Source organism: Podarcis vaucheri (assembly GCF_965113315.1).
Source record: "Podarcis vaucheri genome assembly, chromosome: 5".
NCBI lineage: Eukaryota > Metazoa > Chordata > Lepidosauria > Squamata > Lacertidae > Podarcis > Podarcis vaucheri.
Window position 1 is genome coordinate 104,713,588 of NC_138763.1, and position 14,894 is coordinate 104,728,481.

Consider the following 14,894-nt stretch of genomic DNA (forward strand, 5'->3'; position numbering starts at 1 on the left):
TAAAGACTTTTATTTAACGATCGCTGGCTAGCGTGATCCTCTGTGAGCTAGGATCTGGAAGTAACCCTGACAACATTCTCTAACTCTCTCTTCAATTTTTTTACCTCCATTTTTTCTAACTCTTAAGAATCAAACTGGCGGCATCCAAAAGGGAGCCCTGAACCAGCACAGGCTACTTCCTGAGAACACTGCTTCAGCCCTGACTTCCTACCTTATTTATTTATTTTTTATTTCTCATTTTTAAAAAATAAATAGGAAAATGAAAGAAAGAAAATAGAATAAAATAAAAACCTGATCCCTTTTTTTCTTTCTTTTTAGGGGGAGTCCTCCCCCCATCATCATCTTTTTTAAAAAAACAGAAAAGCTTTTTACTCCACGTTACTATTATTTCTATTGTTATTTTCCCCTTTCTTTTTTTTTTCCTTCCCACCTTTCCCCCTCCCTCTTTCCCTTTTCTCTTTAAAGAGAACACACACACACACACACACACACCCTACACGTACATACATAAACCTCCCCACCCACTTTCAATAGTACCCCCCCTTTGGTGGTCTTTTACCTCATATTATAACTAGAACCACACTGCAATTTTTTAATCATTATTTTCTTCTTGTTGTTGTTGTTCTGTTTCTGAACACACCCTTGCCAGCCTTTACTTTTTAACGCTTTTCTACAAATCCCTAACCCCACCTTCCACCCTTAACTGGACCCCACTCACACTTTTGTGTGTAAACCTTATAGCCAACACAGGTGTCACAAAGACGCTTAACACGTCTCACTGACCGCTCGCAAATGACAGGGAGGATGGCCTGTCCTTAAACAAGGCCCTCTGTGCCAGGGGAGACCCAGGACCAACCGGCTAGATGCCAGGTGGTCCAAGATACCCCAAATAAACACCTATATGAATACATATAGGCTACTTTCTGTAATCTACCACCCATTATTTAATCCAAGTCTAATTCCAACCCCCCTCTTCCCCCACGCACCACACTCCAGGTCAGCGCAACGTAAAAGATTCAATAGACAATACAAGGTGAGAGACACAGGGCAACCCAGACCAGTTGGCAGGGAATCATCCTATAAAGTAGATAAGCAAGATTAAAAAAGCTTAAAAGCAATTACTTTAAATGTGGGGGCTGGGAAACCCTATCAAAAGAAAATGCATCACCTCATATGTAAACGCCATGAAACCACACATTGCCTTCCTACAAGAAGTACACAACCCACCCAAAGGAAGCAAACTCCTTAGCGACCCCCTCTTCAGTCAAGAATGGGTTGCACTTGGCTCAGGTACGGTTTCCCCTTTGTTTAAACCAATTCAAGAACCAAGAACTTATACATTGACCACTAATAATGAACCATACATTGTAGATATTACTGCACATTTATTATGCTATTTTTGTGATATACAAATGGCATGCGAAAACTTGGTATACTTATTTGTATAACATTATTCTTGTTTATAAAACCCAATAAAAATTATTTTTAAAAAACAGACGCAAGGTTTTCTGTAGGGGAAATTTTGGACTAAATGCTTATTATTTTACAGGAAAAATATGTATTGTTTTATTATATGTATTGTACTATTATTTTACTGGAACATATGTATTGTAAGTTACTGTAACCATTGGGTTAGGTGGCATGGTATTTTATCTTCAGAAAAATATATAAATGAATCTGAGGCCATGCTAGGAGTAGGTTTTGTGAGGCATGAAACTGCACATAGAGGAAACAAAACATTTGAGGCAAATGTCTGCCTTTCTTCAAATGATGGTTGCTTCACTAAAGTGGAGAGGAAACCCTCACAATCTTGATTGAAGAGACATTAATCATAGAGTGCAAAATCCAATATAAAGGATCAGCATTAATCACAGAGCACAGAGCCCTCTTTTGCTTTCAAAGCTTAAGATGAACTTTGATTCATCCCCCCCCGGCCCCCTCCAAAGAAGAGATCAAATGCCATCAGAAGATGCTAAACTTCCATCCAGTCTGCCCCCTCTGAAGCACTAGGGAAAGATGGCAGACACTCTGCTCTCACAGTGACTCAGGAGCCATAATTCACCATCGTAAAGACCAACACGGCATAATGGGTATTTTGGCAAATAAGCTTGTTTTAGATAAGATGGCAATTTGGCTCTTTTATGTCTTATGAGACTGTTTATCACATGGTTGAGAAAACCTATCTAAAACTTATTTAAGGTTGAGTGTTCCCTGGAGGATGGGAAGAATGTATTCTGGGGAAAATAGGGCAACATGAAGTAAAGAATAACTTCAGGCATAAACTGGAATAGTGTAGTGGCAAACAGTGCTAGTGATGAGCCAGGAAATCCTGAGTTCAAATTAAACCTCAGCCTTGAGCTTGCTGCTGTTGTCCCTCCCAGCCCTTCCCCAGTCCGCAGTGGAGGACAATAAGATTGCTTCATGTTATGGAGCTTTTTAAAGAATTACTGAGGTAGTGCTTAGGATGAGAACTTCCTGTGTGCTGCATATATCCTTGTTGTCATTTTAATTATTACAGTATGGGCACTTGACCTTCACATGAAGCTTATTTTGTGGGTCGTGAATTGGTCTAGATTTAGGCCCCATCTGCACTATACATTTAAAGCATCATCATTGTCATTTTAAGACAGGGCTGATAATATTAAAAGACCCCAGTTCCCCTCACAGAGCTATAATTCCTCAGAGTCCCCTGCAGAGAGGGACTGCATGTTAAGCCAGCCTGGGAATTGTGAGAGGAAATGGGAGTTTGTGAGGCTCATCTGAGCTTCAGGATTATTGGCCCAATAATTCCTGTGAAATGCTCTTCCAATAGAGATTTGTGCTGACTTTCACGCATTTGCAGAAGACTTTTATTTGCCGCAAGGCTTATGCAGACAATTAAGAAAAGCACGCCTGCTAATGGTCAATTAATGATATTTTAATTATTATGTTGTTCTTACCATATTTTACAGGTTTTAACAGCTTTGAATTTTTTTATGAATAGCAGTATGCAGGTATTTTTTCTAAATAATAAGCAGGAGCCCTCAAATAGGTGTCACATACTGCTTATAAGCAATTCAGTGGGAAATTAGGGGTGCAAAAAAATTGCCTTAGGAATTTTGCTCATCGTATGGAACTTTTTTTTTTTTTTTTTTTTTTTTGCTTTTGGCAACTTCCCTTATAGGCTTTGCTTCAACAAAAGCATCAAATTCATTTGAATTAGATGAAATTCAATAGGAGCAAAATTCTCTAGAAATAAATTAAGACTCTTACTATTGGCCTGGGCTTTTAGCTGGCATGCTTGTAAGGGACTGTACCAGCAGTGAATCCCCCACAGGCCTGCCTTCCATTGTCCCCTTCCAGTCATCTTCCTACCCTTTTCACTGTAAGGGGTTAAAAATCTGAACCATGTATTCTGCGAATAATGACAAGGTTGGTTCTTCAACCATTTTTGAGCTCAATTTCTGGCTTAAACTTTCTGTAGCTGTTTTTCCCCTTTTACATTTCTCCTCTTCCCGCACCCCATACTGTACTGACATTATTATCTAGATAATAATTTATTTGTTTATTTTTATGCCCCACCCTTCTGACTGGGTTTCCCCAGCCACTCCATGTGACATCTCCATGTGTCCAAGACTACTAGGTTTCTCAAACAGCTGCTTCCCATTGAGAGACAGGACTATCCACTTGTCAATCACCTGACATTTTATGTTGTAATGGGGATTCATGCCTGCAGGAAAACAGTGTGGGTTGCATCTGGCACTGTATTTAAACAGCGCTGAAAGCAAGCACCATTGCAAAGGAACAGTTGGGAGTGCAATCTAAGCCCATATGACGCTGAATTTAATGTGATGTTGGGTGAGAGAAAGGTGGGCATGAAATTGGAATCATTTAAAACCTGATGGGGAATGGTGCGAACTGCATTTGAGATTCAAAAAATTAGAAAACAAATGACATATTTATTTAGTCTGCATGATACCCTAAGTTCCCTGACAGAAGCAGTTCAAAATTCTTAAAGGCATGTCCATATAGGAGTTTGCAATGTCCAGAGAAGGTGCAGAAGCTCTCACAGGAGCCACTTTTAGGGACGGATTAGGCACTGCCTTTCTGGGATGCTGCACGCAGTGCTTTTTTTTCAGGGGGCACTCAAGGGTACACAGTATTGGCATCTCTATTTTTGTTGTCAAAAAGTGTGGCACTTGCTGTAACAACTTCACGGTGGGTACTGGCACCTATTTTTCTAGAAAAAAAGCAATGTCTGTACCTAGAACATCCTGCATCTTAGGCAATGGAAAGGATTGGGCGATACCATGGGTAACTTGGATTTCTCCAGATTGGGGTGGGTAATCTTTTTAGTACAAAAGCCACACGTTCTAGGGAGCGGGAAGTTTCTGCCAGCAGTGAATAATGTAATGTTCTGTGTTTAATGATGAGTAGGCCAGAGAAGTTGATCAAGAAACAGTTTTATTAAAGAACTATGTACAACAGGTCTTCTCTCCTTCAAGTACTATCTCATTCAGGCTTCCAGCCCTTCCTCCCACTTGCCCTTAATGTTATAGTCACATTTACCATTACAGGTAGGTCCAGAGGCAAAAATGGGTACAGCAAGAGGTGACTCTTACTGTTGCAATCAGCTGTGTTCCAGCCATTCTGATGCCAGAGGATTTTTTTGCACTTTTACAGGCACATTCTCCATCCAGATAAGCAAGCAGTGTTTTTGCAGTCCAGGGACACAGTCGACCCAGGCAAGTGCACTCAAGGAGGGTGCCAAGCAGGGTCAGCACTGGCACCAACTCCAGGGAGCTCCGGGTGCCTGGGCACCCACAAACCTTTTACTGTGGGTGCCCATGGGTGCCTGGCCTCTGCCCTGTACCCCAGTGGCTGCCTCAGTGTGTGGCCCCGTCATGGCAACAACTGGACCAGGAACTGAGTGCCAGAGGTAAGACGGTGGGGGCAGGTGGGGGTGAGGAGGCCCTGGTCCAGCCACCACCACAGTGCCGGAGCCATTCTGTCATGATGACATGACGTATGTGATGTCATCATGTCACATCGCGGCATCACTACAGCGCAGCATGCTCCAACGTTGGCCCAAGTCAGCACCCTTGAGGGTCCGTGAAGAGTATGGCTTGAGGAGTGTGGGGATGCAGCTTGGGGAGCATTATGAAGTCCAGGTGGAGAGGCCGTGGAGGCCACATTTGGCCTCTAAGCCTGAGGTTCCTCACACCACTACAGGATTTTTCACACATGTGCATGCATGTCACATTGCTTTGCTACACTGGATTATTCCACCCTTGACAGACAGCAACTGTATGTGTGAACTGAGTCCATGGGAAAGCATTGTACTTCAGCCAATGTGATTGTTCTGTCTAAGATGGAGACACATCTGTGAGGAGACATTTACATGTGCAAGCCATCTTTTAATGTTGCAATCATGCTAACTAGCTGGAGAATTCCAAGAGAAACTATATGCCAAAAGGAATGTCTAAAGAGGCTTTAATAAACACGAACACTTTCCAGTTGAGGCATGCTATTTACATTATTTCCCAATTGGTTCATTTGAATTCTTTTCTGAAGTACAAGATACTTTATTACATAGGCAATGTACAGATCATGGACATTTCAAAAAGACGATACTTTAGTATTCAATAAACAATCAAAGTTACATTAAAAGTGCAACAATTTTTTATATGTACAAAACTCATTTATTTGCATAACAGCTAGTGTCCATCTGCATCATGTCCATTCAAAAAAATTAAAATGTTTATTGCAATATACAGCAATACTGCCAGAGATGATTTAGTAGTGCTTCATTTAAATAGCTGGTTGGTTCATACTAAGACCTCACTCCTCTAACTTAACTGTGGATGAGGGAGTTGACCTGGCCTGTATTACTGAGACATGGTTGGGTGAGTTGGGTGGAGTGGATCAGACTCAGCTTTGCCCACCTGGGCAAATGACCAAAAGGAATCTATCTCTGAGCTATGGGCCCTCCTCCTCCCAAAGCAATAAATAAATAAATCTCCATATCCACAATTTAAGTTTGCAAATATTGTTGCTGAAAAGCAATGGCTTCAATGTGCCTGTGACAATCAAGCCAACTTCCCATGGAATGTGCAACAACAAGGGTGTAGACCTGTGTTGATTTATGATGTATAAATAATGCACTTGCAATACATTACAGTGATTCAGATCTGTACTGCTGCTTGAACATTTGAATGGGCAACACAACTACAATTTGGATCTACTCAGGTTTGAATTTCACTGCTGATTTTTTAAAAATGGAGGAACATGATGGGCAATAGGCTGAAACATGAGGGTCAATTGTATAGACAACGTGAAACCATGACCTGTCCTTTGAATGAAAAACATGAAGCACAAGTCTGGATACTAGTGTGAATGCAAGATGCAAAAATAATAATTCAACATTGTCTTTTGAATGTGGAATGAGATGCACAGTTGTAAATAATATGCATGTGAAACAGAATAATGATTTGGATCCACTTTACAAAAATCATGTGACACCAGATGGTAGGAAGGCAGAAACATTGGCAGAAAGAAAATGTCAGGTTTTCCATACCCTTAGTCTCACTTATGAATGAAAATAAACTTTATAAATGGGAATCCGTGCAGCTTACAGGTATTAAAATATTTGTATTCAAAGCACCATTGCTCTTCATTTCAACATGTTTCTGTCTCATTGCAAACACTGTTTCCTAATAATAGCATAGGTTCTTCCTTTAGTTCCCTTGATGTGTTACACATTTTTCCTCGGTTACACAGAGTATGGCTGTCAATAACTTGCTAATCAAAAGGTTGAAAATATAAATTTAAGGTGTTTTCTACTCCTCCACCTTGTGGAAAAAGGAGTATATTCATCTCACTGAAAACCAACTGGAAAACTCAAAACTATGAAAGGTAGTGGGGAAATTAAAGGGGAATTCACACTACTACTGTCCTTGGGTAATGCCATATTACGCATGTATATGGTTCAACACATTTTATACATATATTCTGAAAAATCTGGTGTCTTGTGTTGTGGTAATGTCTTAACCATTCACTAGATTAGGATCCTTTGCTTGAAAACTGTAGCAGAGTTAGCTCACTACTAGAAAACAAGGCTTGTCAATCCAGGGCTTGCTTTGAGCCAGGGCTTGCCTATGGCATGTTTTCAATGTTGTGGATCAACTCTGGAATACACATGAGCAGATGAAACTGCCTCTGAGCAAGTACAGAGTGCATTTCCCTCATCAGTGGGTGCTAATGTCCTCAGCTGGATAACAAGAGGAAGAATGTCCAGATCAGAAGATGGTTTCCAGACAAGCCTTGACATCTCTTTTTGTAGGAATGAACTCATCCTAACATACAGAGTTGACTAATCTTATTTCTTGGTGAAGCCTCTCTCTCAAACAAGTTTCTTACCTCTGTTCCTTCTGAGCATCACCACATCCTGTTGGTTCCATTTGATGAAATGAAGGAAGACAGGATGAAGAAGGTGTTAGGTTTAAAAGAAGGGCATGTGGGAAGGTGCCTTGTGTTTTACTCTTTCTGTTCATGGATCCATTTAATCAGTTGCAAACTTGGATCTCAACACCAACTACAGCTATTTATGAAAGAATGAGAAAGATGGTGCAATACTGTTGAGTTGTTTTCACATCTTACGGCTCAGCGGAGGTGAGCCTGATGAAGACCGCAACCGCCTAGCTCTAGGGGTAGCTGAAGATGATGTCCAGTCTGCTGATTGCTGCTTGATAAATTGAGCCTCAAGAGCATTCAGGATGTCATTCAGCTTTTGGTCAATCTGTGTGACCTGTTGTGAAACCAGAAAGTATATAGTTTACCACATATGCAGTTGTGGGCTATGATTATACTACAGTGCAGCTGTAATGCTGTTTTTATCCCCAAATCCTTGGAATTGTAGATTGGTTAGGGCACTCAAAATCTGTACTTTGCATTAGGTTAGGTTGTAGTGTGCATATTACCTTAGTTGTAACCAGCAAAATGTACTTTCTTGGGCAGCACAAGTAAGAACTCAGAGATGAGACATTTTAATAGGTGGGATTGCAAATCATGAGCATACATCTTGATTCTTGAGGGTATTTTGCTTTGTTATTGCTATAGCGAAATTAAAAACCCTTTTAACAATGAATAGCATCAAATTATACTTCATTTGTCATCGCAAAAGACTTCTACAATAAGGCTTTGGTGTGATATGTATTTATTTAAATGCAATAAATCAATTTTTAAAATCAGATGATTAACAAGCTAAACAATGGTTGACAGCACATAAATAGTTTCAAAAGAACACTTGGTAGTTAATTTCTTACATAGGTAAAGGTAAAGGGACCCCTGACCATTAAGTCCAGTCGCGGACGACTCTGGGGTTGTGGCGCTCATCTCACTTTACTGGCTGAGGGAGCCGGGGTTTTTCCGCAGACAACTTCCGGGTCATGTGGCTAGCATGACTAAGCCGCTTCTGGCGAACCAGAGCAGCGCACAGAAACACTGTTTACCTTCCCGCCAGAGTGGTACCTATTTATCTACTTGCATTTTGACGTGCTTTCGAACTGCTAGGTTGGCAGGAGCAGGACCGAACAACAGGAGCTCACCCCATCATAGGGATTCGAACCGCCGACCTTCGGATCGGCAAGTCCTAGACCACAGCGCCACCCGCGTCCCTTTAAATTTCTTACATTCACCCAGTCAAATGAGTATTACAGCAAATTTTAATCTGATGAGGTCACACACATAAAAATAATTACTGGTTATGTAGCCACTCCATGTAGCTGATATCACACCAAGACTCTTAATTGGTAGGCACACCATGTGTGTGACGTGTCTGCAAAGATGGGCCCCCACCACAAAAACTCACGGGGGGAGCTTCACTGCAGCTGCTTTCTCTTGGTGTTACCTCACATGGATGCAATATGTGTCAATCAGTGCTCAACCAGTTTTGTAAATTTTTTTTAGATAAAATTGAAAGCCCCCTCCCCCTTTTGACAATCATTATTATTCTTAAAAGTTAGATTCTTAAAATTTATTCTGATTCTCTAAGGTTGCCATGTGAGCAGACTAAGAAATATAGCCCTCTGTTGAACCAAATTTGCTTACAGAATGAAATAAAATTAAAAGTTATGGTAGCAGGGACATACACTGATTTGTTCTATGACCCTGTAATGTCATCATATCAGCATCGCTGATGCATTGCGATCACTCAGAGAAGAATTACCGTATGCAGAGGAGAAATGGTCACCACAAAGAGAGGGGAGACAATGACTATAAACAGCTGCGAAAAACCATGGGAGTGTGAATAGTTTTTTCCGTGGTGTGTGCAGTGTTTATTATTATTTATCGAATAGATATACCATCCTATACCTGCAGGTCTGAGGGTAATTCACAGGATAAAATCAGAATATAAAACCACAAAATAATCAAAATAAAAACAACCACAACCTAAATAAACCCCCAACACATTTTGAAAGGGTGTAGGATGTCAATCAACTCAGCTAAAACAGTTAAAACATTTTTTTAAAAATAAAAAAATTCTTAAAAAAAAAACAATTTAGTCACCCCAAATCACTACTTTTGAAGCAAAAACATATGGAGAACATTTGGCACCAACAGACAACAGTGATGTTTGAATAGAAAACCCTATAGGAAACATCTGAAATGGGTCAGTTGCTGTTGCATCTTTTCTCCCAATAAAGGGAAAGCCCTGCTGTACATCTAGATACCTCCCTGTCTCCCCTCTCTCACACAGTTTTCTGTTCTTCATTTCCAACTGACGTGCAGCATTCCATGATTGTTGAGCATGATCATTTCTCACCAAATTGGTTTTGGGGAGATTAGCACTTTCTTTAAAAAAGATTTTGTAAATCTTGGGGTTTCCTTGGAGGCTGGCACCTCCCCTGTTGTTTCCCAGTGACTGTTTTGGGTCTGATCCTATCAGCTCTCAACATTTGTGTTCAATATTGGAGGAAGTGATACACATGCTCAAGTGCTTTACATACATTAGCTCAATACAAGTTCAGTATCAATATCAGCATTCCCATTCTGCAGGTTCTCTGCTGGTGACATAAGGAAAGAGAGAGATTTGCCTAAGACCTCCCAAGTCTGTTCTGCTACATGTTACCTCTTTACACCCTCCAGCTTTATGCAATTCTGTTGAGTAGCTCAATAGTTCTCTGCTCCTATCACAGTGCTTCCCACTTTGTTTTCCTGCCCCTGGCAGTGACATCAATACAAGGACCTGGAGGCCTCAGCAACACCTGGCAGGGGTCAAGCATTGGCCTCAAAGTAACCCACCCCTGAGGTGGCCATGGGGTCTACATTGCATGATGCTTACACAGCTGTGTAGGGTTGGAGAACATAAAACAGGGGGGACAAAGGCCAAGGGTTGACATTTCAAAAACATATTCAGTGTCGGCCTAACTTTGACCAAGTGACAGCCCATGCAAGCGCAGATTGTCAAGTAAAGCCATAAACAAGCTTCGAATGCTGGGCTGAATCCTTTCTTATTGTAGCAGAGCTTATCTAACAAGAGCTTGCTCAGAAAAACAGTGGCAGCTCAATATACACTTGTTGCCTGCAAATAAAAATTAGCCCATGAGGGAGAAGACACCTGAGCATGCCATCTTCTCCAGAAATGTATCCAAATAATTAGTTAGGATTGATGTGCCTTTAATAGCAAGTTATTATGCATTCTAGGCAGGGCTACCTCACTACATCCCTCATAGCTGATCCCTTCAGAGAGCAGGCAGGGTGGCATTTCTCTTGTTGTTTTGCAGAGAAAAGAGCATCAGAGCATCAGAAAACCTGCTGGATTGGGCCCGTGGCTCCTCCAGCCCATGTTCTCACAGTAGCCCACAGATGCCGGTGGGAAGCCTGAAAGCAAGACCTGAGCACAAGAGGAAGTCTTCCCCTCCTTCAGGTTCCAGCAACTGGTATTCAGCAGCACTGCTGTCTCCACTGCTGGCTAGGAACTTTCAATAGCCCTCTCCTCCTCCCCTATGAATTCCTCTAATCCTCTTTTAAGCCATCTAGGCTGGTGGCCTCCTGTGGAAGGGAGTTCCATAGTTTTAACGATGCATTTTCTTTTCTCTGTCCTGAATCTTCCAGCCTCTGGCCTCATTGCATGCCCATGAGTTCCAGTGTTATGAGAAAGGGAGGAAAACGTCCCTCCACCCACTCTCCATGCCTTGCATCATTTTACAAACTTCTATTACGTCATCTCTTACTTGCCTTCTCTTTAAACTAAAAAGTCCAAAACACTGCTTGCTCCCTTTTGCTCACAGGGGAGCTGCTCCATCCCCTTGATTCAAGGACCAATGTCGGATAAGATTTAACATAAGTCCTCCTGGGATAGGTTTGAAAACTGAAACAATGCAAAGAAGAATGGAAACAGAAATAATTACATATTTTGCTACCTGCTAGTCTGGAATAAGAATTTAAAGGATTGCTTCTCTCTTTAAAAAAATAGAAAAAGCCTTCCGGGTTAGCGCCATCGGTAATGGCGGAGTTCCTCTGACCGAAAGGAGCCCGCTCCGTGAAAATCAGGCCTTGCCGCCGCGGCGAAGGCGGAGACCCTTTAAAAATCCCAGGCGGAGGAAGCCTGGGAACGTGGGATTCGGCTGACACCAGGAGCGCCTCCCCTACTCGCAGAGAAACCCCTTTTTGGGGATCCGAAGCGACGTGGGGTGAGCGGCGTGGTGTTTTGAATCGCCTGCTACTTTTACGGAGTGAAGCCGCACAGCCGTTGCTGGAGAGCGCTGACTTTTTCCTGTGGACAATTGGACTCTAAACAAGTACCCGTGAGTAGAACGGAAATTGGATTAAGAAACATTTTAATTTGGCACTGAAGCGGGAAGGTTCTAAACAGGAAGTCCGCCTTCCACTTTTTGTAAATAGACTGAAGCAAAAATTTGCAAGCTAAAGTCTGGAAAGTCGCATATAAAGGACTAAATTTCCTTCAGTTATAACCATCAAAACCCCTCTTGGAAACAGGAGAAAAGGGGGGAATTTTGATTGTTCAAGCCTGCAGGAGAGAGTAAAGAAAGATAAATTTCCACCGTCTCAAACCTGGGAACGGGGTGTCAGAGACAGAAATTTATGGGGAAGTTCATTGACTGTGAATGGAACGTCTTTTGACAGATAGTTAAAAAAAGAGAGAAACAAACTGACTCCAATGTTGCCTTTTGCAATCAAAAGATACAAAATATACGAAAAATGAAAGTAATTTTCTTTTGCTGGACCTGTTTACAAAAGATGGATACAAATAGAAATTGTCTCCTCTAGAGGGAGCTTGTTAAATTGTTGCTGGAGTCGATCCGGGGATTTTACAGCTGCAAGATTAGGACCGTGAGACCAGACTCTGGCCTTGAATAAAAATGTGTTTAGAAGAAGTTTTGGTGCTTGCCTTTTGCAAGACAAGCGTTTTGTTGGAGCAGATGCATGAGAAGATGGATTTGATGACTGTTGCAGTTAAAAACTTTGGACAAACGGCGAATACCCATATAGAAACCATCCAGGAACCAACTCAGGAACTTGTTTTGACAGAGCAAGTGCAAGCGCAGAAGATAATGGAGGAGGTCACTGTTGAACCTCAAGTAACACAAATGGAGAGACCCGAGGCCCTGCAGGAGCATAAGCCACTGTTCTTGAAGATTGAATCTGGAGTGGGCCAGGGGGGGTCTGGAGTTGTGGGGCCTTTTAATTTTGGAGGGTCTTTGAAACATGCTTTTAAATACTTTTTGGACTACAGTGCTGAGTGTGGGGAATGGGACTGTGGGGAATGGGCTGATCTGCTGAGGGGAGATGGAGATATTTTTGGGTCGGAGTCTCCCCGAGTCCTATTCCTCAATGAGAAAGGAAAGAAACTAAGAAAAAGATCAGCAGAAGACAAGGTAAAGCGCAGGTATAAACAAGAAGAAGATCTGCAGAAGGGACATGGAAGAGACTTAAGAGCCTTGGACACAAGAGCACCAGGTTGATGGACTAGATGGAATGGACAGTAAGGACTGACATAACCCGAGACCAGGAAGAAGAGATGTTGGATGAAGATTGGAAGAAAGTTTTGTTTTGTTTTTTTAAATATCTATTTTGAGAATTAGTGTAAAACTAATGAGTATTAGGGAAAATGTTGGAATGAAACTATTTGGCTTTAGTAGAAATGATATAAGGAGTTATGTATAAATAAATATTAAGTTTTAAGCTTTAAGGTATTTTATGGTAAGATAAGGTTAAAATAAATTAAGGTAAATTGAATGACAGAACACAGTGAAAGATAGCAAGGATTTGCTAAGTGAATTAATATGTTAGACCGTTAAGATAAATTACTTAACAAAAATTGAGAAAGATGGAAAGAATTTGCTGGAAAAATTAACTAAACTAGAATACAAAAAGGGAGGTGTGAGGAGGTCGAGGAAACAAGCAAATGAAAGATAAGGATATGGAGTATCGGATGTGTGTTTTTATTGTTGTATTGTTGTATTGGTTTTTATGTTTTTTTATTTCCCTTTTTATGTATAGAAATGTATGTCTTGTTGAATTTTTGTTGTTTTCCTTTTTTCTTTTTTCTGTAATTTCTAAACCTCTAATAAATATCTTTTATAAAATAATAGAAAAAGCCACACAGCTTCTTGAAAAGCTTTTTTAGCTTCCACCAGTCCTGACTGGCTCAACACAATATTTACAAAATGATCGCACTATGGGTGTAGCCAGGATTTTTGTTGGGGAGGGGGGCAGGCTTTTGGGGGGCAGAACTTCAGATTTGTATTGATTCATATTGATGGGGGGGGGGCAACTGCCTCCCTGCCCCTCCTTGGCTACGCCCATGGATCGCACAGTCCCAAAATTAAAACACAGCCACTTGTTCAAATGGCACAACATGAAGAGCCCTAAATGTGGAGAAATGGGATCAGACAGACTGAAATGACCGCTCCCCGCTTAAAATGGGGGGCGCCCTTTGCGTGGACGCGCGCAGCCCTAGATCTGGAGCGGCTCCATTAGCACAGGCATGGCTTCGCCTTCCCCCAGGTGGGATACCTGGAGGTCTCCGCCTACCTCAGTCAGTTGTCCAATCCTGCTTGGGGGAAGCGTTGCCAAGGAGACCAGGCCAGGTAGGGGAGGGATTACCTGCCCACACAATAGAGGGAGGATCTTACCTGGGAATCCTCACTTGGCTCCAGAGCTTCTCCCACCCTACCCACCCTCAGTTAAGGTCTTATTTTGCAGGTTAACTTTTCTTCACAGGTTTTGCAGGTTAACTTTTCTTCACAGGTATGCGGGTGCTGCTATGTTAAGGACGCTGTTAAAGGGCCGGAAAGGAATTTCCCTGCATTGGCAGGTTTCTCCTTTCCCGTAGCAAAACGCCACAACTTTGGCGGTATCAGGCCTTGGGCGGAATCCTTTAGTCCATCTTCCTCTTTGCGGCAGCGATACCAGGGTTCCCCGTTAAAGGGGTTTCTGAAGGGAGGCATTGACCGTACGCCGAAAGGTCGTCATTGCTCTCCCCTGTGGCTGCGGTGTAACGGGGGCGGCTATCTCTGCTTGAACATATGTTCTCCAGAGCCGGCCCATCCCCCCCACACACTGGATAACCCTGATGCTCCCTAGGTCCCCGGCTGGGGACTGAGGAGGGATAAGACCCAATGCCTGAGCCAAGGTCTACCCACATTTGAAATTTAATAAAGTTGTGGCCAATTTAATCCCATAGCACGTTGTCTTGAGTCGCTATTCCACATGACGGGGGGACCGTGCAGGATCTGGGGACTCCGCCTGTCCACGCAAATAGCTCACAGCCCTCCCAAAATGGTTCAGAAAACGTTTCCTGAGATTCCCTTCAAAGTGTGAAGTTGGGTTCTCTTTGAATTGTATGTTTCAGTGTTCTAACAATTTAATTGCATGTTATTTTTCCCTGA

At 42.1% G+C, this 14,894-nt stretch overlaps 1 protein-coding gene across 7 annotated transcripts in view; it reads right to left on the minus strand.

Moving 5' to 3' along the window:
• Nucleotides 1-14,894, minus strand: part of LOC309532617 (potassium voltage-gated channel subfamily KQT member 1-like) — a 558,589-nt gene that overhangs the window by 138,994 nt on the left and 404,701 nt on the right. For 6 of the 7 annotated variants that reach the window (XM_082223121.1, XM_082223123.1, XM_082223120.1 and 3 more), the window contains one exon: nt 5,541-7,786. In XM_082223121.1, coding sequence (XP_082079247.1) covers nt 7,628-7,786 — 159 coding nt within the window. In that variant the 3' untranslated portion in view covers nt 5,541-7,627. Of the gene's footprint in view, nt 1-5,540; nt 7,787-14,894 lie in introns of those variants that run through there. The other variant, XR_014219946.1, reaches the window with a different exon arrangement.